This window comes from Leucopleurus acutus, assembly GCF_964270905.1.
Source record: "Leucopleurus acutus genome assembly, chromosome: 6".
NCBI classification, from domain to species: Eukaryota; Metazoa; Chordata; class Mammalia; order Artiodactyla; family Delphinidae; genus Leucopleurus; species Leucopleurus acutus.
The window spans coordinates 90,890,956-90,918,209 of record NC_139149.1 but is presented as its reverse complement, the minus strand read 5'-3'; the positions used below and the strand labels follow the sequence as shown (position 1 = coordinate 90,918,209).

At 39.8% G+C, this 27,254-nt stretch overlaps 1 protein-coding gene across 6 annotated transcripts in view; it reads right to left on the bottom strand.

Annotated features, from left to right (window-relative positions):
* Positions 1-23,601, bottom strand: part of PIKFYVE (phosphoinositide kinase, FYVE-type zinc finger containing) — a 77,657-nt gene extending 54,056 nt beyond the window's left edge. For 3 of the 6 annotated variants that reach the window (XM_082841815.1, XM_082841814.1, XM_082841816.1), the window contains exons 1-6: positions 19,906-21,474; positions 17,974-18,123; positions 14,862-14,980; positions 13,821-13,992; positions 7,449-7,656; positions 5,555-5,644 (exon numbers count right to left, since the gene is read on the bottom strand). In XM_082841815.1, the coding sequence (XP_082697941.1) occupies positions 5,555-5,644; positions 7,449-7,656; positions 13,821-13,992; positions 14,862-14,980; positions 17,974-18,123; positions 19,906-20,077 (911 nt within the window). In that variant the 5' untranslated portion in view covers positions 20,078-21,474. Of the gene's footprint in view, positions 1-5,554; positions 5,645-7,448; positions 7,657-13,820; positions 13,993-14,861; positions 14,981-17,687; positions 17,721-17,973; positions 18,124-19,905; positions 21,475-22,548; positions 23,455-23,551 lie in introns of those variants that run through there. The other 3 variants (XM_082841813.1, XM_082841812.1, XM_082841817.1) reach the window with 3 other exon arrangements.
* Positions 23,602-27,254: the final 3,653 nt, after the last annotated feature.

The window sequence follows — 27,254 nt, the reverse complement described above, 5'->3', positions numbered from 1 at the left end:
CTTCTATATAAAGGATAAAAGGCAGAAGCATCTACAATGTGTTCAAGTCCCTCCCAGGATATATTTTCCCTCATTTGGTCTCACAGAATCCTACTGAATATGTACAACTAGATCCATTCTACAGATAAAGAAATCAAGAGTCAGAGATTAAGGAATTTGTCTAACTCAGCTAATAAATAACAGGACTGCCATTCAAACCAGGTCTCAATTGAAAACCTATGTTCTCCTCACATAAAGATACTCGTAAAATAATTTAAGAAATTATCCACAGGTCTGTAACAGGTTTAGGCAAAAAAATCATTCTTAATAAGAAACCTTGATATCAAATAAACATAGTCTATAAACGAGACTTTTTTTTTTTTTTTTTTTGCCGTACGCGGGCCTCTCAGTGTTGTGGCCTCTCCCGTTGCGGAGCACAGGATCCAAACGCACAGGCTCAGCGGCCATGGCTCACCGGCCCAGCCGCTCCGCGGCATGTGGGATCCTCCCGGACCGGGGCACGAACCCGCGTCCCCTGCATTGGCAGGCGGACTCCCAACCACCGCGCCACCAGGGAAGCCCCTATAAACGAGACTTTTTAAATAACCAGTTCTTCATGGGTTTTTTTTCCTCTTTTTTTTTTTTCTTCTTCATGACTTGGCATGTTCTTTTAGTGAAAAGTTGCCACTATGTCTTATTCAACCAATTAAAGTCTCTTGTCCAATATGCGCTTTATCCATGCATTTTTCTTCTCTAAAAGTCCATCATCCCTACACATATTCTGATATAGTGGCAATGAAAGTAAAAGAAAATTAGTCAATTTTGTTGTCAAATATTCAAATAAGTAGTCTAGTGGTGAGAATGCTAGCTAAAATTTTATTTAGAGACAGTACTCACTGACTAAATTACATCTTTCCTAAAGACATACATCAATATTAGCACTAATTCAAAACACACAGAGATATACTGTAAACTAGCACAGCTATCTCTACATTTGTATATGTGCCAACAGGAATCTTGGAAATTGTCCCATCTTTTAAAAAACTGTCTTGACTTCACATTCTTCTAGTGCATTCCCCTGCTTCAGTATAACAAAACTCGTCTCCAATTCTTCTTCCACTTTCGCCAGATCCCCGAACAACCCACTGAAATGGCCTACACCACTGTTATTGTTAAATCCCATAATCAGTTTTTACTCCTCATCTCATTTGACATATCAGCAGGATAACTCCCTCTTCCCTGAAATACAATACTTTCTTCACTTGGCTACTAAGACAACACACTCTCCTGACTCCCTTTCACCTTATCACTAGTCTCTCCTTCTCAGTCTCCTTTTCTGGTTCCTCCTCATTTCCCCAGTCTCAGTCCCTGGTCCGTACTTCCTCTCTTTCCACACTCACTCTTTTGATTATCTCCACACAGGTTCATAGTTTTAAATACCATCCACATGATAACAACACCCAAGTTTATATCTCCGACTTATACTCCTCTCCTGAACTCTAGATGTATACCTCCAACTATTTGATATCTCAGTTGGATGTCTAGAAGGTATCTCAAATTCAACATGTCTAAATGTTCCTCCCCTCTTCCCCGTATCAATAAATGGCAACTCTGTCAACTGCTCAGGCAGGAACAAGGCAAGGATGTCCTCTCTTAACACTTATTTTCAAAATCATACTGGAAGCACTAGCTAATGTAATAAGAAAAGGAAATAAAAGGAATACAGAATGGGAAGGAAGAATTAAAACTGTCTTTCTTCACAGACGGCATGGTCATCTATGTAAAAATCTGAAAGAATCAACCAAAAAAACTCCCAGAACTATAGCAAGGTTGCATGATGCAAAGTTAATATACAAAAGTCAGTCACTTCCCTATATAACAGCAATGAATAAGTGAAGTTAAAAATTAAAACACAGGGCTTCCCTGGTGGCGCAGTGGTTGAGAGTCCGCCTGCCGACGCAGGGGACGCGGGTTCGTGCCCCGGTCCGGGAAGATCCCACATGCCGCAGAGCGGCTGGGCCCGTGAGCCATGGCCGCTGGGCCTGCGCGTCCAGAGCCTGTGCTCCGTGGCGGGAGAGGCTGCAGCAGTGAGAGGCCCGCATACCGCAAAAAAAAAAAAAAAAATTAAAACACATTACCATTTACATCAGCACCCAAAAAAATGAAATACTTAGGTATAAATCTCACAAAATGTATACAAGATCTGAATGAGGAAAACCACAAAACTCTGATGAAAGATATCAAAGAACTAAATTAATGGAGAAATAGTCATTGTTCATGGATAGGAAGACTCAATATTGTGAAGGTGTCAGTTCTTCTCAACCTGATCTACAGATTCAATACAATCTCAATCAAAATCCCAGCAAGTTATTCTGTGGATACTGACAAACTGATTCTAAGGTTTATATGTTGAGGCAAAAGACCCAGAATAGCCAGCATAATACTGAAGGAGAAGAACAAAGTCGGAGGACTGACACAATCCAACTTTAAGACTTACTATAAAGCTACAGTAACCAAGACAATGTGGTACTGGTAACAGAACAAATAGATCAATGGAACAAAACAGAGAGCCCAGAAACAGATCCACATAAATATAGTCACTAATCTTTGATGAAGGAGAAAAGGCAATACAATGGAGCAAAGACAGTCTTTTCAACAAATGGTGCTGGAACAACTGGACATCCACATGCAAAAAAATTAACCTAGACACATACCTTCTACCTTTCTAAAAAATTAACTCCAAATGAATCACAGACCTAAATGTAAAACGTAAAACTAACTCCAGAAAATTACATAGGAGAAAATCTAGATGACCTAGGGTATGGAGATGACTTTTTGGATACAACACGAAAGCATAATCCATGAAAAACTGATAAGCTGTACTTCATTAAAATTAAAAACTTATGCTCTGCAAAAGACAACAGCAAGAGAGTCAGCAGACAAGCCAGAGACTGGGAGAAAATATCTGCGAAAGACCCATTTGACGAAGGACGGTTATCCAAAATATACAAAGAACTCTTAAAACTCAACAATAAGGAAACTCAGTTAAAAAATGGGCCAAAGCCTAGACAGACACGTCACCAAAGAAGGTATACAGATGGAAAGGATGGAAGCATATGAAAAGATGTTCAACATCACATCGTTAGGTAAACGCAAATTATGAGACAGCATTATACACCTATTAGAATGGCCAAAATCCAGAATACAGATGACACCAAATACTGCCAAGGATATGTAACAACAGAACTCCCATTCATTGTTGGTGGGAATGCAAAATAGTACAGTCATTTTAGAAGAGAGTTTGGCAGTTTCTCACAAAACTAAACATACTCTTAACCACAGGATCCAGTGATCACAATCCTTGGTATTTACCCAAATGAATAAAAAACATATCCATACGAAAACCCACACATGGATGTTTATGAAGCCTTATTCATAGTTGCCAAAACTTGGGAGCAACCAAGATGTTCTTCAATAGGTGAGTGGATAAATATAACCGTGGTACTTCCAGACAATGGAATATTCTTCAGTGCTAAAAGGAAATGAGTTATCGAGCCATAAAAACACAAGAAGGAAACTAAAATGCATATTACTAAGTGAAAGGAATCAACCTGAAAAGATTATATACTGTATGACTCCAACTATATAACATTCTGGAAAAGGCAAAACTATGAAGACAGTAAAAAGATCAGTGGTTGCCACGGTTGAGGCAGGGAGGGAGGGATCAATAAGCAGAGCACAGAGGATTTTTAAAACACGGAAACTATTCTGTACTTTACTATAATGGTGAATATATGTCCTTATATATTTGTTTAAACGCACAAAATGTACAACACCAAGAGTGAACCCTAATGTAAGCTACAGACTTGGGTGATAATGCTGTGTCATTGCAGGTTCGTCAGCTTTAACAACATGCCTCTCTAGTGTGAGATGGTTGTAGTGAGGGAGGCTGTGGGGAGCAGGGGGATATGGGAACTCTCTGTACTTTCCCGTCAATCCTGCTGTGAACCCTAAAACTGCTCTACAAAGTGAAGTTTATAAGTTTTTTTTGAAGTAAAGGATGATGTCTGCAACTTACTCTCAAATAGTCTAGGAAAAAAAAGTAACAAAGCAAATGGGCAAAATGTAAATTAGTGAACCTTAATGAAGAATATATGAAAACTTATTTAACTCTATTACTTGCGACTTTTTTGCAAGTATAAAATATTTTCATAAAAAATGAAACTCGCCAACAGCTTCCCATCTCACTCATTAAACGACAAAGCCCTTACAATGAATTGTAAGAAGGTTCTACTCCTGGCACACAGGACTCTTTGTTATTCCCTGCCAGGCATGTTCCCTCTCAGGAATTAGCGATTCCCTGTTTGCTTGGTAAACTCTTCTACAAAATTTCCACATGGCTTACTCCCTCAGTTCCTCAAGTCTTTGCTTAAACATCACCATCTCCGAGGTCTTCACTGACCACACTATTCAAAATTCCAACCTTGGGACTTCCCTGGTGGTCCAATGGTTAAGATGTCACCTTCTAATGCCAGGTGGCAGTGCGGGGGTGGGGAGGGGTTCAACCCCTGGTCGAGGAGCTAAGATCCCACACACCTCACCACCAAAAATCCAAAACATAAAACAGAAGCAATATTGTAACAAATTCAAAGACTTTAAAAATGGTCCACATCAAAAAAAAGTCTAAAAAAAACACAAAAATTCCAACCTCCTCCCCTATTCCTTATGTTTTCATATGCTTTAAATTTTTGTTTATTTGATTCACTGTTATACAAGTACCTAGTTCGTAGGTACTTATTAATTACTTGTTGAAGAATAAATTGAAAGTATGTTAAACCATGGTGAGTCAGACATCTAGTTCTTCAGGTTTATAACCACTTACCAATTGATTTTGTAATGACTATTTTTGGTGGGGAGGTGTGGATGTTAGTAACACTCTAGTAAGTTGAAAAGGAGAAGGAAGTGTGCAGGTATAGAACAGTTATGGGCTATTATTTCAGGAATTTGCCTAAGAAAATAAATTGAGACTACAGATAACTAGAGGTAAAACACAAAGGAGGGGTTTTGTTTGTTTGTTTTTAATAGGTAAGACCTGAGTTTGTTTAAATGCAGACAGTAAGGAGTCAGCAGAGAGAAGTGAAAGATAAGGAACACTAATAGAGTAACTAATAAAAACTAGTAAGGGATGAGAACCAGAACACGAGTGGAGAACCAGAAGTAAAGAGAAAGCATGAGCTGCAACTGTAATCAAGTTGGTAAGTGATGTTAAGAGTTGAGGACATCCTCGTCTGTCATCTCCCCTCTTTGCTGTGTAACTGAAAGAGAGGTCACCTGTTAAGCATGAAGAAAGAAGGAATGAAGTTTCCGGGATCTGAAGCCAATAGAGAATAGTAGAAATGGCCACTGAGAGAATGCAAGTGACAGCTAACTAGCAAAAAGGAAACAATAGTTTAGTTCAGCTTTTAGAGCTAAGAAAGTGTATAACAATCAATCCCCTCCATTTTATGTCTGTTCTTCTCATTACTATAAAAAAGAAAAACCAGACACAGAACAGTGTTTTCATTTGGCAGTTTACCTATTTCGAGCAGGAGATTTCCCAGCGTCCTCTTGAACAGATACAAGTCTTGTTGAAAGAGCATTATTTGAGGAGTCTGGATGAATCAAACTATAAAGAATATAAGAAAATACTGAGATGATTTAAGAGAGTTACAGGCAAATTCAATTTCAATAAAATGCTTTAACATTTAAAAGCAGGTTGTTTTTCTGCAATAATGAGCTTATGGGTCATTTTTGTTCTCTTCTTTTAGTTGAAGTGGAAATAGGATGGTTTTTGTCTTAAGGATATCAAATACCAAAAGAGCGATAAAGAGAGTTATATTAAGTATAATGGGTGTCAATAAAATAATAAAATTGGCTGGATGAGTGACTTGTAGAACTCCTTCTCACATCACATATACAAAATTGAAGTGCTCTGAGGGGGGCCGGAATCCTGAGTTCAAATAGTTTATTCTCAGTCCCCATAACTAGGTGGAATAGCACTGCAGAGTCACACAAACCTAGGTCCAAGAGCAGGCTCTACCTCTTACTAGTTGTGTGACCTTGGGCACGTTACTTAATCTCTCTGAACTTCAGCACCCACATCCGTCAAAAGGAGAAAGTAGTGCCTACCACAGAGATATGATGGCTAAAAGAGAATGAACATTAAACTATTAGCACAGAACCTAAAGTTACTCTGCCTTTGACATCTATCCGGCATCTCCCAGGAACCTTTCAAACCTGGTTTGTTTTATTAAATCACACTTGCCAATTCTGGGCTCACACAACAGGGCCAGGCATCCACATGGCATTGCTTACTGAAGTAAGAAATGAAGAATCCCTCTCCTTTCTTTCTTGTTCATTAAACACAGAGTCAATCTTTAAAACTTATAAAATATATGTAAGGTATAAAGAATCTGGATGCCACAAACACCAATGCACCCATGGAGCAATTTAAGAAAAAGAACATTACCATCAACTTTGAAGTGCTTGTTCCCCTGACCCAATCCCATTCCCTTCCCTGCCCTCAATGAAACTACTGTTGTAAATTTTATATTTATCATTCTCCTCCTTTTCTTTAAGTTTACCATGTTTGTATCCCTAGATAGTGTATTCATTTGCATATTTTTGAACTTTCTATAAATAATCACTGGCTATATCATATGTGACTTTCTTTTCTCCTCCACATTATATCCCCGAGATTCATACATGTTGAATGTAGGTATAATTCATTCATTTTTTACTTTTGTCTAAATTCATTGGTTACCTATTAATTCCTCACTCCATTAAGAGGTAACTGAGAAAATAACAGAAAGATGCTACTTAAAACTTCAAGCACTTTGACGTGGTCATATTTGGTACGATGCATGAGAAAATTATTTAGCTAACGAAAAACAACCAGAAACTGATGAATCTAGGATTCTAATTCAAACAGTTCCAGGTAAAGAAAGAGTAACATCCCCCACAACCAGACAGTGTAGCATATTTAGACATACAAGAAAAGATGAAATGTTCCTCAGGAAGGAAAAAAATCTAATTTCATTTGCAAATATTATGAACACAAATCTTATGGCATCCTCCTTCTCAAAGAAGGCTACGTTAGAAATTATTAATGGAAATAACTTCTGTTGTTTATTCAACAAATATTATCAGGATCATATATACGCCACACACTGTTCTTGGTGCCAGGTGTAGAAGAGCAAACAAGAAAAAGTCTCTCCTCTTGCGGAGCTAACATTCTAATTAGTCAACATTATCACTATCCATAAACATCTTCTGCGATCCTTCCTAAGGCACGCTGAGAAAAAAGGAGAAAACGGTGTATTTTTCAGGAAACAATTCAAAGAAGTTAAATGTTAACTTAAAGCACCCTTAGGGCACAAGACTATCAGTATTTATCAAATATAAATAAAATTACATGTAAGTGACAGTACCTTTGCCAGGCAAAATCATCCTCTAAAAATATGTTGCGGCTGGCTTTTCTACTCCCTACAGGTGTTCGGGGTTCACTCGGATCAAGTACAGACACAGAGGAAGGAGAATCTGAAAGAGCATTCAAGTCTTCACCAATGGAATTACTGTCTGTGGAATGAGCATAACTTAAGGCTATTTTTCTACAGTATGTACAGGCTCGGAGGTCCCCTAGGAGGAAAAAAAAAAAGAAAATTAAGTAAAAGATAACTAACATATTACTTACCAGAACACATTAAACCCTTGGGTTACTAGTTAATCTAATAACAGGAACCATCCTCAAGTAAAGACTACCAAAAAAGACATCTTTTAAAAGTAAAGTAACTTTGTTAGCTCTGTTATATATTTTAAAAACCATCATTATGCAAAATCCATCCAGGTATCCAAATTACCTCAAATATTTATAACAAGAAAATATGACTCAAGGTACTAGAAAACTCTGCTAAAAGAATATTCCTCAAGGTTCTAAAAATGAAGTAAGGGATCTATCAGAGACAGAATGTTCAAGAAAAAAATTTTTTTAATTGAGTATATAAACCAATACAAATAGAAGTAACACTTTTTCCCTAAATAACAAGTAAGGAGGAAAATGTTATTTAGCTATCTATATGAAGCCATGAAGAGTGGCCTCCACAAGGGGGCACAGTTTTAAAAACAAACTAACAAAATTGGCTTACAAGCAATATGAAATATAGGGGGGGAAGTATAAAGGAAATTCTTACAGTGAAAGTAAGGGTGGAAATGAAATATTCTTGGGAAGACAAACAATAAGGCTATTTAATAATTTTAAATGCATCTTTTTTCAGGATGCAGTCCTGCCCAAATGTAAGTTTTCATTTCTACCCTTTTTCTGTTACAATTTTTTGTGTGATTCTATAACAATTTAGTGTACTAAAAAAGGAGGTAAGATAATTAAACTTTAATAATAACATGTTACGTAACAATTCTACCATAATTCTTTTTACCATTAACATTAGAGAACTGAAGTGACATGAACAAAAGACTTCTGAAAGTCAACTGTACTGTGTTTTTACCATAATTACTACCAAGTACAATAAAGGGTCTTTTATTTTTCATTTTAAGAAAACTATTACATAGTACTCAGCTTTATTAAATTATGCATGTATTTTAAGCAAAGTTAAATATCACTTGTTGTGTTACTCATTTTTAACACCATGATTCAACAGATGAATCTAAAGAACGATATCTCCAATCAAGAGCCCCCCAAAAAAAATTGAATTCCAGTCCAGGATAAATGAGAGTGCTAGGACATACTACCACCGGCTGACCAAAGTAGAATTGTAGTAAGGAGATGAAATTACTTCCTGCAGAAAGGTTCTTAAGTTGCCATAACAAAGGCTTGGTTCTTACACTGTAAAGGAAATCTCCCTTCATCGTTCAGCTGTTAGAATGAAAATGATCAGATCAATAAAGGGAGCCAACCCAGACCAGAAAAGTTCTCATTTCCTGAAGAATCCTCACCAGCAAGGGCCTACTGAGCACATGCCTAAATTAAAGGATGTGGTAAAAAGGTCGATGAGACACAGCCCTGCCATCAAAGAACTCAGTCCACTGGGGACAAGAGACACATATAATCAGAAAGTTGCACAGCAGATACAGAGATAGCACTGCTACACCACTATAACTTAACATTCATTGATCTGTTTCTATGTGCCTAGGTATTCTAGGTATTTATTCGCAGCCTGGATATACAATTGTGCCCAGAATTCATTGTCCCATCTGCAACGGTTAATTTTATGTATCAACTTGGCAAGACTGATTATTTGGTCCAACAATGGTCTAGTTGTTACTGTGAAGGTTTTTTTTTTAAGACATGATTAATATTTACCATCTGTTGACTTTAACCAGATTACCCTCCATAATGTGGATGGATCTCATCCAATCATTTGAAGGCCTTATGATCAAAGACTGAGGATTCTTAAAAAAAGGAAAAAATTCTGTCTCAAGTCTTATTTATTTATTTATTTTTGGCTGCGTTGGGTCTTCGTTGCTGTGCACGGGCTTTCTCTAGTTGTGGCGAGCAGGGGCTACTCTTTGTTGCGGTGCACGGGCTTCTCGTTGCGGTGGCTTCTCTTGTTGCGGAGCACGGGCTCTAGGCACGTGGGCTTCAGTAGCTGTGGCTCGCAGGCTCTAGAGTGCAGGCTCAGTAGTTGTGGTGCACGGGCTTAGTTGCTCCATGGCATGTGGGACCTTCCCGGACCAGGGATCGAACCCGTGTCCCCTGAATTGGCAAGAGGATTCTTAACCACTGCGCCACCAGGGAAGCCCTGTCTCGAGTCTTTAAGACAGAAATCCTGCCTGAGTTTCCAGCCCGCTGGCCTATCCTAAGAATTTCAGACTTGCCAGCTCCCTTAATCACTTGAGCCAGTTCCTTAAAATAAATCTTTCTTTCTATATAAATGTGTGTGTGCTGGGGGGGTGGTGGGGAGGGGCGTAAATACCCTATTAGTTCTGTTTCTCTGGAGAACCCTAATACAAATTTTGGTACCAAGAGAAGTTCTAGAGCAACAAAATCTTAAGGTTGAATTTTCTGAATTCGTTTTTGGGTTTCTGGAATTGGTTCTCTAATTAGATTTAAAGGCAATAAGGACTCTATTCCCAGTAGTAAAGAGAATGCTGATAGTCCACGGTGTGATGGGGCAACAGAGTCACATAAGTATCACCTATGGATACTCCTAATCAAATACTTATAAGAGGCAAAGACCTGACTTACCATGTACTGCACATCTTAGAACATTTTTGTCAAACTAATGAGTATGAGATTAGCTGCTCCTAATTGCACTGGACAAAAAGGGAAAAGAATGACATCAGGAATTCAGATTCCCAGCTCAAGAACTGTACAATGTACCTCAAAGTGTCTGTCTTCCCTGAAAGAACCATACACAGCTGCAGAACTGAGATTGCTGAAAACCAAACCAAGAGTCTCATCATGCAAGTGACTGAACCACAACACACACTGAATCACTTAACCTTACGGTGTGCCTATTAAAGTTAGGGCATTGATTAGAAAGGAATGAAATCCTGAAAACTGGAAGGGGATATTTCGGGAAGCTGGGAACACTCAACTGCCAACTTCTACTTAGTCTTCTTTGCGAGTAGAAGTAGCCTTTCCACCCTGTCTGAGATTAACCCTGCTTTGCCTGAGAAATTCACAACGGCCTCCCATGAGTTAGCTGCCTTGCAAGACCCTGCTTATTCTCCTCAGGACCCACTCCCACTACCCTCTTTGCTTCTAGGCCTATAATAAGACTCAGGTCCCCTGAAAGGAGAGTTATAAAGTGTGACCCATGAGGAAGTACACTACACTCCAAAAGAACTACATGATTTTTCCAATTTAGACAAACAGAAATCCAGGGAATATGTGTGGGAATGGCTACCAAGGGTATAGAATAATACTGGAAAGAACATAAAGTCAGATCAAACTGGATTTATTGATATGGACCCACTAAGCAGAGATTCTGGATTTAATGTTATAGCTCAAGGGGTTCAAAGTGGCTCTAACAGTCTGGTTAATTGGTTGCTTGGCTAAAACATGGACCAAAAGTGTCCTATACTAAATGAAGTTGAAATGCCAGAATTACCCTGGAATGCTATAAAGGAAAGGATCCAAAAGCTTAGGGAGACTGTTAAGAGCAGATTTACCAAGTAAGATCTGCTCGCTTGCCCCAGGAGGATCCAGGGGACATACCTTTCACCATGACTATGAGAAAAAAAATTTGTGAGGGGAGCCCCAGCATCCCTGTAGAGCTTTGCAGTCACCCATTATAGTGGGAACTGCTGGTGCTAAACTGGGAAATCTAAATGCACTGGGGACCACTGGATCCCAGGTTGGCAGGGGCAGAGTGGTGGCATTTAATCGACAAAGACAAGGTAGGCATGTTACCAGAAGAGACATCAGAGTCAAAGCTGTAAGCAGAATAGTGTAACATATACAGAGATCTATGACACATCTGATCATGGTGTTCCTAAAAGTAAATGGGCAGTCTTCTAAACTCTTACTGGATTTGTATAAGAAAAAGAGTTCTAGATCAAGTGAACAAAACTCAAACTTGAATCAAAAAGAGTCATGACCTCTCAACCAATTCTCAGACTTAAGCCATTTACAGACCCAGAATTCCTTGAATGAAGGGAGGCTGGGTCACCTTGAGGAAGGGCCCCACTACACTGCCAAAAAATGTATACTGTTTATCTTTCTAAAAGGCTTCCCCAAAGGACCTAGAGCCTTTCACCAGAGTGACAGTGCATTGAGAAAAAGGTAATAGTCAAACTTTTAGGAGATGACTGGACTTTGGCACTGAATTAACACTAATTCCAAGAGGCACAAAATGTTACTATGGTTTTAAGTCAGAGCAGGGGCTTACAGAGGTCAGGTGATCAACAGAGTTCCAGCTTAGGTCCATCTTACAGTGGGTTCAGTGAGTCCCCAAACCCATTTGTGGTTATCCCTCAGTTCTAGAATATATAACTGGAATAAACATACTCAGCAAATGACAAATCCCTACATTTGTTCCTGACCGGTGGAATGAAGGCTATTATGGTAGTTCTGGCCTCCAGAACTGTGAGACAACAAATTTCTGTTTGTCCTAACCCATTCAGTTTGTGGTATTTTGTTAAGAAAGCCCTAGGGAATCCATACACCAACCATATTAACAAGATAGGATTTTATCCTATAGGTAATGAGAACTCTGAAAGGGTTTTATGCATGGGAATTTGACATGATCAAATTAGCATTTAATAGGATACTGACTAGAGTATGAAAAATGAATTCGAGATAGGGAAAAACTAAAGGTAAAAAAATCTTTTAAAAGCTGCAGCCATAATCTGGATGAAAGATAACTGGGGTCTGAACTCTGAAGCAGTTTAGGTTAAAAAAAAAATCTTTTTTTTTTAAAGTGAGTAAGGCCAAAAGGAAGATCTACATGATAATAAAAATAACATGAGAGAGATACTAACAGTGTTCTCAGACTTCCCTGGTAGTTCAGTGGCTAAGACTCCGTGCTCCCAATGCAGGGGGCCTGGGTTCAATCCCTGGTCAGGGAGCTAGATTCCACGTGCTGCAACTAAGAGTTCACATGCCACAGCTAAAGATCCCACATGCCGCAACTAAAGGATTCCCACATGCTGCAACTAAAGACCTGGTGCAGCCAACATAAATAAATAAAAAATTTTTTAAAATTATACATACACACACACATATATACTTTAACAAAACAGAAGTGTTCTCTTTTTGGTAACTTCTGCCCACCTTCCACTTCCACTCCCTAATCACTACATACACCGTTTAGTTTTTTTCTGCTTCAACAAATAATTTTAAATCTCTGTATTACTAAAATTTAGGGAAGAATATGAGTAAATGCAATTTGCTAAAGCACACTGTCATATAACTCAAGGGATATCTGTATTTTGTAAAATAAAAACTCTCATAGGGCTTCCCTGGTGGTGCAGTGGTTGAGTCCGCCTGCTGATGCAGGGGACATGGGTTCGTGCCCCAGTCTGGGAAGATCCCACATGCCGCGGAGCGGCTGGGCCCATGAGCCATGGCCACTGAGCCTGCGCGTCCGGAGCCTGTGCTCCGCAACGGGAGAGGCCACAGCAGTGAGAGGCCCGTGTACCGCAAAAAAAAAAAAAAAAAAAAAACTCTCATAATAATATAAATTAGTGATCACTCCAACCAACTTGTCTAATAAACATTAACGGGGCTTACCTGGTGGCGCAGTGGTTAAGAATTCGCCTGTCAATGCAGAGGACACGGGTTCGAGCCCTGGCCCAGGAAGATCCCACATGCTGCGGAGCAACTAAGCCCATGCGCCACAACTACTGAGCTTGCGCTCTAGAGCCCATGAGCCACAACTACTGAAGCCTGCGCGCCAAGAGCCCGTGCTCCACAATAAGAGAAGCCACGACAATGAGAAGCCTGCGCACCGCAACAAACAGTAGCCCCCACTCACTGCAACTAGAGAAAGCCCGCGCACAGCAACGAAGACCCAACATAGCCAAAAATAAATAAATAAATAAATTTATTTTTTAAAAAATTTAAAGAAAAAAACAACAAAAACATTAACGGTCCCATGGTTTTTTGGTAGAATCTATGATACACTGTCTTTTACTCATGTTATTTATGAATATCCCCATCTACTTTATTATTTGACTATAAGGTCCTTAAAAGCAAAGCCATGTCTCCCTCATGTTTGTGTACCCCATAATTCACACAAGATGTCCAAAATTAAAAAATGACTTAACATGGGTCCTGTATTATAACTATCTTATTGTTATGATCTTTAAAAATTGTAAACGTGTCAATACAGCCCATTTACCTGTATAACCCATAAATTTTCCAGGGATTTCTTGATTGCAGCAACGACTGCAGAAAATCTGCCCACACAGTCGGCAGTGGTGTCTGCGTCTAAAAGTGGTAAATTTCTCATTACAGTCATAGCACTCTTTACACTGGCTATCTGGCATCCAATATTGCTTCAGGTCACTATCCTGTAACAATAAAAATGTGTGAAGGCTTCTTGAAACTACTGATTATTAAAATGCAATGGCAAATGCAATGCTAATCAAAATCCTAGAAAACTTCTTTTGCAGAAATTAACAAGCTATTTCTAAAATTTATATGGGAACGCAAAAGGTCAAAATGGCCAAGACAATCTTGAAGCAGAATAAACTGAAGGACGTATAATGTCAGCCATTAAGATTTATTCCAAAGCTACAGTAATTTTAGACAGAGTATTAGTGGGAGGAAAAAACGGAGCTGTGGAAGAAAAAGGAGAGCCCTGGACATATATGGACTCACCCTCACACATATAAATGGATTTCTGACAAGATCTGTAATGCAGTCAGTGAAGGGTTGTCTTTAAAAAAAAAATGGTGCTGGGATTTCCCTGGTGGTACAGTGGTTAAGACTCTGAGCTTCCGCTGCAGGGGGCACGGGTTCGATCCGTGGTCCAGGAACTAAGAACCCGCATGCCATGTGGCACAGCCAATAAATAAATAAATTTAAAAAATTTAAAAAATGATACTGGGTCCAACTGGACATCCATGGGGAAAAAAGTGAATCTTTATCCATATACTTCACACAAATAATAAAGCTTCTTAAAGAAACCATGGGAGAATATTTACTACCCCGGGCTAGAAAAACATTTCTTAAACAGAACACAAAAAGCACAATCCATAAAATGAAAAAAATTGATAAACTAAAATTAGGAACTTATGAGTAAAAAACATGGTGTCCACAGGTGAAGTTAGTATTAACTGAACTTTCTTTCAAGTGGCATTGTACCATTTTTAGTGAGTACCACATGGTCCCCAGGTAAGTGCTTAATAAGTAATCTTCTAAAGCCTCTAGACAGTACCTGGCTCTTCCCCTCCATGATTTCCTTGAGGCGTTTTAATACTGTGCTGAGGCTTCGGAGCTGAACAGCTGTACGAGGGTCATGACCTCCAAAGGCAGGTTCTGCCTTCCTTCTGGTATCTGAGTCAGATTTACAAAACAAAAAACAAAAAACACTACCTTAATAGTCTCTAGTATCAATGCAAAGTTCCTCTTATTTTTAGCATATATCAATACTTACATTCTCCCAGCCAGTGACACAGACTGAGAGTTAAAACTAGCCTTTAAAAGGGTAAGAAGCTGTTGAAAGTGTTTCTTATTACCATGTGAAACACTGCTTCACAAGCAAATGAGGGCTACCTGAGACAAACACTGTCTGTGACCACTGATGATTTTAAGGCCTGGATGGGAGCATCACTTAACATGGCCCAAAATTCATTAATGATTTCTTGGGCCCTTCGGTCCTGCTAGAAATTCCTGCGAGAAATTTAACAGAAGGAAAAGCAATCCTTGTGTGTTACCTAGCCCAGTCTCTACAGTCAAACAGGTCAGCGACAGGGCTGAACAGTTCAGTTCAGTCTGCAGACCACAAACCCAAAGGCTCGTGGAGTAGATCATCAGAAAGGAATTTAATAGCCAACCCCACAGAGTCTGACAGACTTCAGAACATCCAGGATGGTAATTTATCCACAAACTTCCCTTCACCGATGTCCAAGCAGACTTCTCTTCCCCAAAGAATTGCTAGAACCCCAATGCAACCCTCCCCTGCCACCTCCCTACTCCTACAGTTCCAAACTAGACGGGATCACTTGCTCTTGAAACAGCAATACTGAAGCCAGTCCTGTCAATAATAAAACACACCCATGTTCCAGCTTTGTGTCCACCAAAGCTGTCATGTATCATTTCCTTATTTTAGAGCAAGATTACAACTGAAGTTTCTACCTATTCCTGGCTCCAGCAGTTATTAAACCTAAGGATGAAGTAGAGGTGGCTTGACAAAAAGGATGAACATCCTTATTAGCGTAAACTCGTTACCCTAATAACCTATGGTAAAGCAAGATGGAAAACAGCTCTCTCTATATCCTTCCCAAACTCACTTGTTTGCTAGATTAGATTTAGGTGTTCTTTGTTTTGGTTGAGTGGGAAAGAAAAGATTACAAAAAAATGTGAAGTTGGTATAAATTGACGAAGAATTTTCCAAGATATTAATTACGGAAATAATTATCTAAACAGCACCTATGTTAGAAAACTTTATTTCTATAAATAATATCTTAATTTCAGCAGATACCTCATGTGTTATTACTAGAATAAAAATGTATGTGTATTAGAATGAGCAAATTGTTCTTGAGTCTCTGTGATAAACCAACTCTCCATGATTTACTAACTGAAAAAGGAGACAGATGAAGCTGTTAGAACAGTAAGGCTGTGCTCCCATGCACAGGCAACAATTAGTTGTGAAGCCCCTTGCATTTAGCCACTTAGGAGTATGAGAAAGTAAAAACAGCATCATCCACAGAAAAAGCAGGAGCAAGACTATTCCTGGAACCAACAGATGATGGTTTCATCATGGATGAAGATGAAAGAAACATGAGAGAAAATCTGGTCTAGCACTCTGCCCTCAAGCAAATCATCTTAGTTGCTTCTCTTGTAAAATGAATATTAGAAAATTAAATAACTTCCCAAGGTCACAGAGCTAGTAGACTGTGGAATCACTGCCTTTTAGTAGGAAAAGATTGGTAAAACAGTCCCAGGCTTGTGAAACTCAAATGCCTCTAGAAGCTAAGGCAAAATCAAAGAATCAAGTGGACTTGATAAAAGACAGTAAGGAATGGTGGGGATTGCAGCAAACTAGACATTACAAGCTCCACCTAGTGATATTTAAATTAAAGTTTATCAAAACATCAAGCCAAGGTTTGGTAGGCTGTCAGTTTGTAACCCCTAAATGATTAGACTCTAGTCCAACTCCTCAATTTTATAAACAAATAAATCCTATGCTTGACTCAGTATAGGATTTAGTCAAAAGAGCTCCCTTAACAAAAATAGGAGTGTTGCCACAGGCCAGGTTCAACAGTTAAGGAGAGTTTAAGGTTAAAAGTGGGGATGGTCTCTTCCTTCCATCCATTTGGAGTAAAGAGCTCATTTCTCTCTTCCTACCTTCTGATTCCTCCTTCCAAACAGCTGATATGACGCAGGCTGAGTCCCTTTGCCCTGGGAAACCTACAGAGGTGATACAGCCAGCTCCGCTCCAGTCCTTAGCGTGAAACTCTTCTGCTTCGTTTCTCCTTCTCCTCTGACCCACCAGAAGAAGGTTCTGAGCCAAGTCTCAACTAGCAATAAAATATCCTTCTGCCAACAACCATTACCTGTGCCCGCCTACTTTTCACTCGAAGACCTCATGGGGAAGACTGGCCAGACAAGGCAGGATCTGACATTCACGGACACCTGATTTCCAATGCTACATCCCTTTCCCTCTCTTATGCCACCTCTCATTGCCTTTCTCCTGTCACCTTGAGTTGGGCAAACCACTGCACTGAGTTTAATAATCTAACAGAAATAAAACATAAAACAACTCACTTTATCTAGTCTGTGGATTCAGGCTGATCCCACTACAGCATGAAAATGAAGGACATGACCACGTAGCAGACCAGGATGGAGAACAAACAGGCAAGAGGAGCTCAGCTTATCCAGCCACAATGACAGCTTGCACCCCGACAAGGACAGAAGGCCAAGAGCAAGTGGCAGCCCGCTAATGGAACTGAGAGACTTCTGCAGCCAGAGGCATGCACATCACATTACACTGGCCACCCCAAGAACAGATGCAGCAGTCAGTCACAAAGCTGAAACTAACCTGTGTTCTCCTGGGGGTGTCGCAAACTGTCCTCTGCTGAAACCCAAGCAAGTAATTAATCAAAAAACAGTCAAAGAAAGCTCTGCTTTGCCTTAAGTTTAATGAAATGTTTAAGAACTCTTGTTTAGGTATCAACAGTTATCCAGGTAACAGTTTCATTAATTCTCAAGAGTACCTGACTATTCCAAATAGAAAAAAAGTTAAGTCAATAAACAACCTGCAAAACACAGTGACTATGGGAAAAGTCTAATACACAGAGAGGAATGAAATGAGAACAGTGTAATACCTAACACTGAAGATCGCCGCTGGAGCTCCTCATTAAGCTGTTTTTTATAAGGTGTAGGTGATCTCACAGATTGTGTCCTTGAAGGGAGCTGGGGGCTGGTCCAACTTCCACTCAGAGATGGTTGCTCTCCCTGACCCCCTTCTCCTCTCTCTGCAGCAAACAAAAGCTTGGAATTATTGGAAAAACTAAGACTCAGAGTTCAGCAAAGAGAAGGAAATAGATGAGAAGTTTTTAGGAAAGAATGTGTACTTGTATTACATGCCTAAGTAAACATTAGGGTTTTCTTAAAGAAAAAAGAGAGAGAAATTCAAAGAAGGTGGCAAAATTACATCCTTGGTATATGTGACCTTCAGTTTGTTTCACTTCTTTTTTTTTTTTAAATATTTATTTATTTGGCTGAGCTGGGTCTTAGTTGCAGCATGTGGGATCTAGTTCCCTAACCAGGAATCAAACCCGGGCCCCCTGCACTGGGATCACAGAGTCTTAACCACTGGACCACCAGGGAAGTCCCTGTTTTACTTTTCATTAGAAATTTCTTGAGCATATTTAAGGAAACAGAATGCAAGCTCTACACAAAGGCAGTGCTTTTTTTGTTTTTCTGCTTTATTTATGGGATAGATCCCTTGTACTATTAAAATAGTGCCCAGTGGATAGTAGGTGCTCAATAAACATGCTAAATAAAAGACTACTGTCATTTAATGGCTAAATGTAACGTATCCTAGACAGGATCCTGGAACAGAAAAAGGACATTAGGTAAAAACTGAAGAAATATGAATAAAATACTTACTTCAGTTACTAATAATGTATCAATAATAGTTCATTAATTGTAATAAACGTACTCTACCAATATAAGATGTTAATAACACAGGAAACTGGGTGTAAGGGTATATAAAAACTTCCTGTATTATTTTCCTAATTTTTCCATAAATACAGAACTATTCTAAAGTATAAGATTGTTGTGGTTTCTTTAAAAAAAAAAATTATTGTCTTCAAAATGGACTAACAGGTTTTACAGAGCTTTCAACATGACTGTTAATAAAAGTCAGTTAATACTATTAAAATTTCTACTGAGTTAATTAAAATATTAACCCCCAAATCCGTTACAACTAGAGGGATTACTTTCTAACACATTTCAAACAATACAGCTAAATATAAAGCAAAAGATGTAGGCCATGTTTTTTTTTTTAATTCTTCTAACAAGTAAAAAATATATTACTTAAAAAGAGCTCATTTTAAAAATATCTTTTCATTTGGTGTCATTAAATGTATACCTTAACAGGTCAACAACAAGCCTGCTGACAGCTTTCAATTTTTGAAAAATATGAACCCTTCCTCCCATGTGCTGGTCCTTTAGTTTCATTGTTTTAATTAAAATCTTTTGGGGGCTTCCCTGGTGGTGCAGTGGTTGAGAGTCCGCCTACAGATGCAGGGGACACGGGTTTGTGCCCCAGTCCGGGAAGATCCCACATGCCGCGGAGTGGCTGGGCCCATGAGCCATGGCTGCTGAGCCTGCGCGTCCGGAGCCTGTGCTCCTCAACGGGAGACGCCACAACAGTGAGAGGTCCGCATACCGCAAAAAATAAAAATTTTTTGGCTATTAACCCCTAAAAGAGAAAAGTCCATTCTATGAACTTAAGAAAACTGAGATATATTAAGAAAGGAAAAAAAAAAGAATGCTAACTTCTCTTTAAAAAGAGACCTCCTTGTAACATTTAGTTTTCAATTCTGATCTTCAGTTGCCAATAATTAATAAGATTAAAGTGAAAATTCTAGCTTTCTCTTCTTATGCAGTTAACTCCAGTGACCTATGATTATAAAGCTACCTCCTTGTTAATATTTCACTTTCTTGCAAAGACACAGCATGAAAGTTGAACAAGAGAATTTCAGAGAATCAAGATGGTAGGGTCTCTGATCTTTAAGAATAAGTCTTACCTTTGTTAAATCGAAAGAGATTTACAAAAGAACTATACGCGGATTTAAAAGGAGGTTCGTCCTGATCAGGAGTCAAAGGTTTAAAGTGTGTGAGGTGAGAAGGACTAGTAGGAGATCGAGGCAAATCATCAGCAGAGTCCAATGTAGGGGACGTCTTATCATCTGTGGCCATTTCATGAGTCTAATAAACAAAAGAAATAAGCAAAAGTAAGTTCCTCAGGAAGCCCGAAGGTTGATTCCAAACAGCATCCAAATATCTAGAAATCTGACTTCAAAAATTCAGACCTAAACAAACCAAAGAGTAAATAAATCTAGCTCAGCATACACTCCAAATTAAGACTTGAAAACACTGAAGTCTAGATCATAAGGAAGAGTCTCAGTTATCTAAAACTAGGAACATATAGTCAATCTCATTTTCAAAATTACTGTTCAAATACAGAAAAATACCAAAATTATTAAAAATTTGAAGGTAAGGCATAAATGTGAGCAGGCAAAAAGGAAAAAAGAGGATTTTCACATGATTTATATAGTTTTCATTTTAAGACTTTTTTGAAAAAATAGCTTTTTAAAGGGGAAAACTGGTTTTACACAAGCATACAAATTCCTCAAAGTTTTATTTTACTTATTTCAATGTTTTCTTTCAAAAAAATTTAAAAAACGAATATTTCCAAGAACAGGAAACGAAATAGTCATCCCTTAACGACATTTCTATATAACCTTAAAAGTTACCTCAAACTATGCCTCATCACCTACGAGAACTATCCAAACCCACAAGCTGACTGATCCCCATCATGTGTCTTCCGAGGCACAGGAGCATGGTTTTTCTCCTTTTAAGCCTCAATTCATATAGGCATTAAAATGAAGATCTTAACGGGCTTTTTTTTTTAATAACCAAAAATTATAATTCAACCAAAGCTTTAAAGCTGACCACATCATCAGATGCAGGTAACAGAAAAGCACTGATGTCTATTTTCTGCCATATTGATTAATACTTCAAAGAGAAGACCATGAATTATGCATAACTCATTAAAATGCTATAGCTTGTAATCTAATTTATATTTACAAGGAGGACACTACACTCTTACAAAATGCTTTTTTCACTTTCAAAATCCTATCTACCATCTCATTTCATTTTTCTAAAAGCCTGAAAGATACAGAGCTGGGCTCATTACTACATTTTACCTCTGAAGCAACCAATGTACACTGAACCCAAAACAACTTTCTCGAGGGTCACGTAGCTAGTCAGTGGTAGAGCTGTAACTAGATGCCAAGTTTTACCCCAGAATTACTCTTTATTTTTTCCTGCGGGCAGTATTTTATTTAATTGTTTCTTCTTTTAATTAAAGAGATATTTCGAGTTTGCATTGGTTTTGAAGGCAGACACTCTTGGTTTCAAATTCTGACTCTGAAATATCTTCGCTGAGTAAATTTGGGTAAGAGCCCTGTGAGATATGTATTACCATCTTCATTTTACATAGTGGAAACTGAGTCTTAGTGTGATTAAGTGGGACAGTATATGTGAAGCACTTTTAGCAAAGTGCCTGCCCATAAGAGGCACAGAATTAGTCTTTAGAGCAAAATTATCTTGTAGCTCTTCCCAGACTTTCAATTCTGGTCTACCTGAATTCTAACTACTCAGGACACTGCCAAATTAAAATGTTAATTGATTATTAATTAAACAAAGCAAAAATAAAACCACTGATGAGGAGAATTTCGGCAACAAATGTTTATTGGAATGGAGGGAGGGGGAAGAAAAAGAGGAAGAAGAGGAAGGGGCAGAGGAAGAAGAGGAGGAAGAGGGGGAGGGGAGGGAGAAGAGGAAGAAGGAAAGAGGGAAAGGACACATCCTTCTAAAGTGTCTTGACAACCCATATTCCAGCATAAAGGACTGGGAAATCAGCTGGTGATTGATCAAGTGTAAATTCAAAAAGGTAAAAAGAGGGGAAAAAAAAAAAGAGGGTCCTGGAGAGAAAGAATAATGTGATAGCAGTAACAACCTGAAGGCCTCAGAGAACATCCTACTTTGACGCAAGTAATATGAGGAGAGTTAGCAACCTTCCTAAAGAGTCTTAGCATCACACCTAAGGGTCACCCATGTAGAAACTTTTATTAGGTTTTGAAGATGTGAGGATAAAAATTACCAAGAAAACACTCACCAGTGTAGTTTCTAAAACAATACAATCACACAGTTAATATTAATAACTACATAATAATACCAGGACCCTGAAAAAACTACCTTACAACTCTTTATTCTGTGGTAGCTTAATAACTAACTGTCTGTGATATAAACTAGGATTCTTTCCTATCTGAGAGGTAATTAGAAGCATTCACTTACTCATTCAAAGACCTCTCATATATCACCAGCACTCTGCCTCTTCTCACCTGAGTGTGACTAGTATATGCAGACCCACTCAGCACTATCCAAAGTCTTGTCAGGAACTGAAATTTAGAAAATAAGCGGGCCCTACCAGCCAAACCAAAATTTTAGCAAACAGAAAAATGCAAGTATCAGTTCAGTCATTTCTAAGTACAGTGTTTTTTTTTAATACTCAAAATATATCTAACAATGCAGGACAGCTGAATACTAGAAATGTTAGTTTCCATCTACAAAGACTTTTTTTGTTCAATTTTGGATCAACGTACCAACAGATGGAGGTTTTCTAAAGGAAAACCATATGATCCATATTATTCTTCCCAGAAAGAAAAAAAAGAGAGGCCACAGGAAAGTAGTCTTGCTCTGCCAAAGAAACTTAACCTGCCCTTCTCTGTCACAAACTCGAATCTAACGGAAAGAAACTAAGAACTTTTTTGTAACAATCCTGATAGTGGGAGTGCCAAAAAACAAGATTCAAATAAATCAGAAATAAGACACTACAATATACCAAGAGACCACCTCTACTGTCAAGGAGGCACTGAATCAGTACGGGATAATATAATAAATACACCAGATAAACAGGAATAACTTGACTAAAACAGAATTCCAGCATTTCTCATATTTCTTGAATGCCTTAACAGTGACTTCTACATAGAACGTAAGACCCCTAATTCCTAAAAATATTCCACTCTCATCCTTTTGTTGGGAACGTTCTAAACAAGGGGAAAATACTAACTGGGAAATCAAGTCTTCTCAAGAGACTTTTAAACATAGGTACAAATGGAATAGCCTCAAAGAGCAGAGGCAAGCATTTAAGGAAGTATATAAACCCTACTACCGGTACCGTTTCTGTAGATGAGCAACTTTCTTGTCCCGTCTATGTATACACCTCTGAAACACAGGCTCGGAGCTTATCCATCAGAGGGAGGAGGAACTGGACTATGCACCTCCGAAATAAGTTCAAGTACACGGGACAAGAGAGGAGCAAGAGAACTTCAAATGCTTCCAAGGAAACCTCTTCCAGAACAGCCCCACCCGGCTCCCTTCCCCACTCGCCAGACAAGGGGCAGCCGGGGAATCAAGGGAGCCGCCTGAATGCGGGCACAGGTTCTCTGCCCTTCCTTGCCCAGCCTCGGCCGCAGCCGCGGTTGCGAAGCCCCAGCTCTCGCCTTCACTTCAGACTTCCCCTCCGCCCCGGCCCCAAACCTTCCTAAACCCGCCTTCTTCCCCACTCTCAGGCCCAGCCGGCCGCGCGCCAGCCCCCTCCCTTACCTGCGCCTCCCGCCGCGGCCCCGCCGGCCACCCTCCACCCCAGCCCCCGCTTCACCGGGCCCAAGCGCAGGAAGGAAGCTTCAGAGCCCAGCACGGCGATTCTCAGGCGGCCGGCGGTTGCGGCAGGAAGCAAAGCTGCTTACATGGTTCCTGCGGCTTCTCTCGTCCGCCCCCCCCAGGCTCCGCCCTCTGTTCCTCCTCCCCTCCAATCCGTAACTCTCCCGGGCGCTGGCTCCGCCCTCCCTGCTCCGCCCGCACGACGTTCGGATCAGACGCTCAGGCAGAAGGAGTCCAACCCAGATAGAGTCGTGCTCAACACCTTGACCGAGATAAGGCCGCCTCAGCCTTCCTAGAGGAAGCCACGGCGACTGCGCGCGTGAGCGTCAAGTGTGCGGGGTCACCGGATGGGTGCTGGCTGGACTGCGGTTACCGTATGTGTCCGATGATATGGGCACTCATAATATGTTACCGCGCTCAGCGTTCTTACGGACTGATACTAACTTGCGTAACACTTGTGCCTAAAGCGAATATTGTTATCAGACTTGGGTGACTACGCCAATAACTAGACAAGTTACCTTAAATTACCAATTTCTTTAGGCTCCAGGCCTCTAATCTGTAAAACGGAGCTAATGATAGTACCCTTCACAGATAGTTTTTTGAAGATTAAGCAAAACATTGTACGTAAATGTTTGTAGACATTTGGCACAATGTCTAATCCGGAATAAGTGATGTTAGCTCTATAGCTATTTTTTTCACTCAAGTTTTGTGTTGCAAAGACTGGCGCAAATAAAGTTACCAAGCCCCATATTGCTCAGCCTGGCTAGCATTAGCCATCATTTTGTCCTGCTAGAGTGTTTTGCCATTAGCTGAAGAGAACGTACCAAAACCTACTGGCAGGGCTTCCCTGGTGGCGCAGTGGTTGAGAGTCCGCCTGTCGATGCAGGGGACGCGGGTTCGTGCCCCGGTCTGGGAAGATCCCACATGCCACGGAGCAGCTGGGCCCGTGAGCCATGGCCGCTGAGCCTGCGCGTCCAGAGCCTGTGCTCCGCAACGGGAGAGGCCACAGCAGTGAGAGGCCCGCGTACCACAAAAAAAAAAAAAACCTGCTGACAGGATTGTGGGACTTGGCAGGGGCAGTCAGAAAGGAAGTGAAACCCAAAGTGAGGTGCTGTTTTAATTAAATTCTGCAGACCCATTTCCCCCAAGAGTTTTGGCAAGTTCCCACCCATTTCTCCTTGAGCTGGATCTTTTCAGCCACTGGAGAGTAGCATCGAAGCCTGAAGGCTGATAGCAGTATCAATGCCAGTCACCACTCTTAGCTGAGCCCCTCAGCAATCTTCCTAGGAGTCAGCAGTCAACTTCCTCTTCCATTCCTCACTACTGCTATTCCGCACCAACACCATCTTGACTATCATTCTCAGCAAGAGAATCTCATCTACTGAGTGAAATAGCCGAGGTGTTGGGTGCGATCCCTAACTACCTAACCACCCCAATCACATTTACCTGCATTCACATCCACCCTGGCCTGACTCCTGCCCTCATTTCTGGGAGGAAAGAGCCTCTTCTGCTCAATCCTCCCAGCTCTCAATCCAGTCTCTCCTCTCTTCCCTGGGAGGGTCACCAAGTCCAAGCTCCAACTGCTGGCAGCGCGACAGGCCAATAAATTGAGAGACGAGGTGTTGGGGCAAGCGATTTTATTCAGAAACCCAGCAAACCAAGAAGATGGTTAACTCGTGCCCCCAAAGAACCATCTTGCCTGAGTTAGAATTCAGGCTTCTTTTATACTAAAAGGGGAGGGAGTGAAGTCAAACATTTCCTGGTTCCAGTCAGCCTCCATAGAAGATGTGTTAATTTCTTCCTCCCTGCAGTCATCCACAGATCCGCCTGGTCAGGATGTTTCCTGTGAGCTAAACAAAGGTATTTTAGCTTAATGCTCATTACCTGGGAGGCAGGATTCCCAGAGATGGGCCATTATGTATAATTTAAGCTTACAGGCAACATTTCTTTAGTGATTAACTCATAATAGAGTACAAAGTGTCTTTAACTCATAATAGAGTACAAAGTGTCTTCCCTGTTAAAGAAGTTTGTGCCGTCTCTTCAACCTCTCTTTTTCCAATGACTCCTTCCTCCTTAACCCGTGAACGTGCTCAAGTCTATGTCTTCCAGAAACAAAGACAAACAAAAAAATTTCCCCCTCTTGTAGTTAGCCTGGTGATGTTAATATTTCATAAACATACAATAAAGTATAAATTAGACCAAGGGATCACATGAACAGAATAGATAGCCCAGTAGAGATCGCCCACTGTACAGCAAAGTGATTCAGTTATACAGGTGTATACATTCTTATTTATATTCTTTTCTAATCTGTTTTATGATATTGAATATAGTTCCCTGAGATATACAGTAGGACCTGGCTGTTTATCCATCCTATACATGATAGTTTGCATGTGCTAACCCGAAATTCCCAATCCCTTCCAACCCCACCCGCTCTCCCCCTTGGCAACCACAGGTCTGTTCTCTATGTCTGTGAGTCTGGAAGACTGGTGTTCTAAATGAATCCTCACATGGCATCCAGTGGAAAAGCCAAGCTAAATTCAAAAGAACCAGAATGTAAGCAGTGAGTTTTATATTCAAATTGCAAGCAGTAATTTAATTTCAGCCAAGCATCGTTTTTTACATTTAATTAATGTTGACAATGGTAATATATTTTTTATAGTTTTGCTTCTAGTCATTTTGTCTATAAGTTTGTTATTTTATAGTTGTATGAGAGCTATCAGCATAAGGAGCATATATCTGTATATATTAGTATAAGTCACTGCTCGGGATCTACAAAAAAACTTTTCAGTTGAAAAGTACTTCCTACATTACTGACTTAGGAAACGCTGTTTTAGATTTTTAGAAAGGTAACGCTGTTACCTTTCCTCCCACGTTGGCTTAGAGCCAAATTTGTAGCCCCCCTTTCGGCACTGTTTAGGATTTGATGGAATACATTTTGTGATTAAACTCACCTTGGTTCTGTACAATTTCCTGTATTTATTCTACCTTTTCCTCACCTATATTCAATGTCCTTTGTCGTGCTATACTGTATGTATCTTGAAGGTTGCTCTAAATCCTTTCTGGAACAAGAATGAATATAAATAATTTTAGCAGTGGACAAGGGGTAATAACGTGAGCCTGATATAATATAGAGTAAATTTACAATCTCAGGTGATTTGGAGTCTCAAATTAGAGATGAAAATACAAGACCATATACCTCTATAATCAGTTCTATAGGAATAAATGGAAGTGACCGCTACTTTCAGTTAATCCATCTCAATAATCAACAAGCGCGAGGCTGCGTATGCTTTCCTTCTTCCTTTTCTCTTGGGAAAAATACCAGTGCCCTCTAGTGACCAAAATGCACCTCGCATAGTACCCTTCATAAGAGTAATAATAATAACCCGATATTAGAGATAATTTTAAAAACTAAATTTGGGGGCATTGAATCCTGGACCAAGCATGCGATTATCCTACAAATCACGATCTAAAATACTCCTCCCCCGCCTTGCATGTTTTCAAGAATAAAGAATACACAAAAAATAATCCCCTGCAGCGGACAGAATTTTTTTTTAATCCACTGTTCTCTAAGACTTCCGATCTTTATTTGAACTTCTCTGGAACCCAGATAATAATCTCATTATCCTTATCTTCTAATGCAAATGAC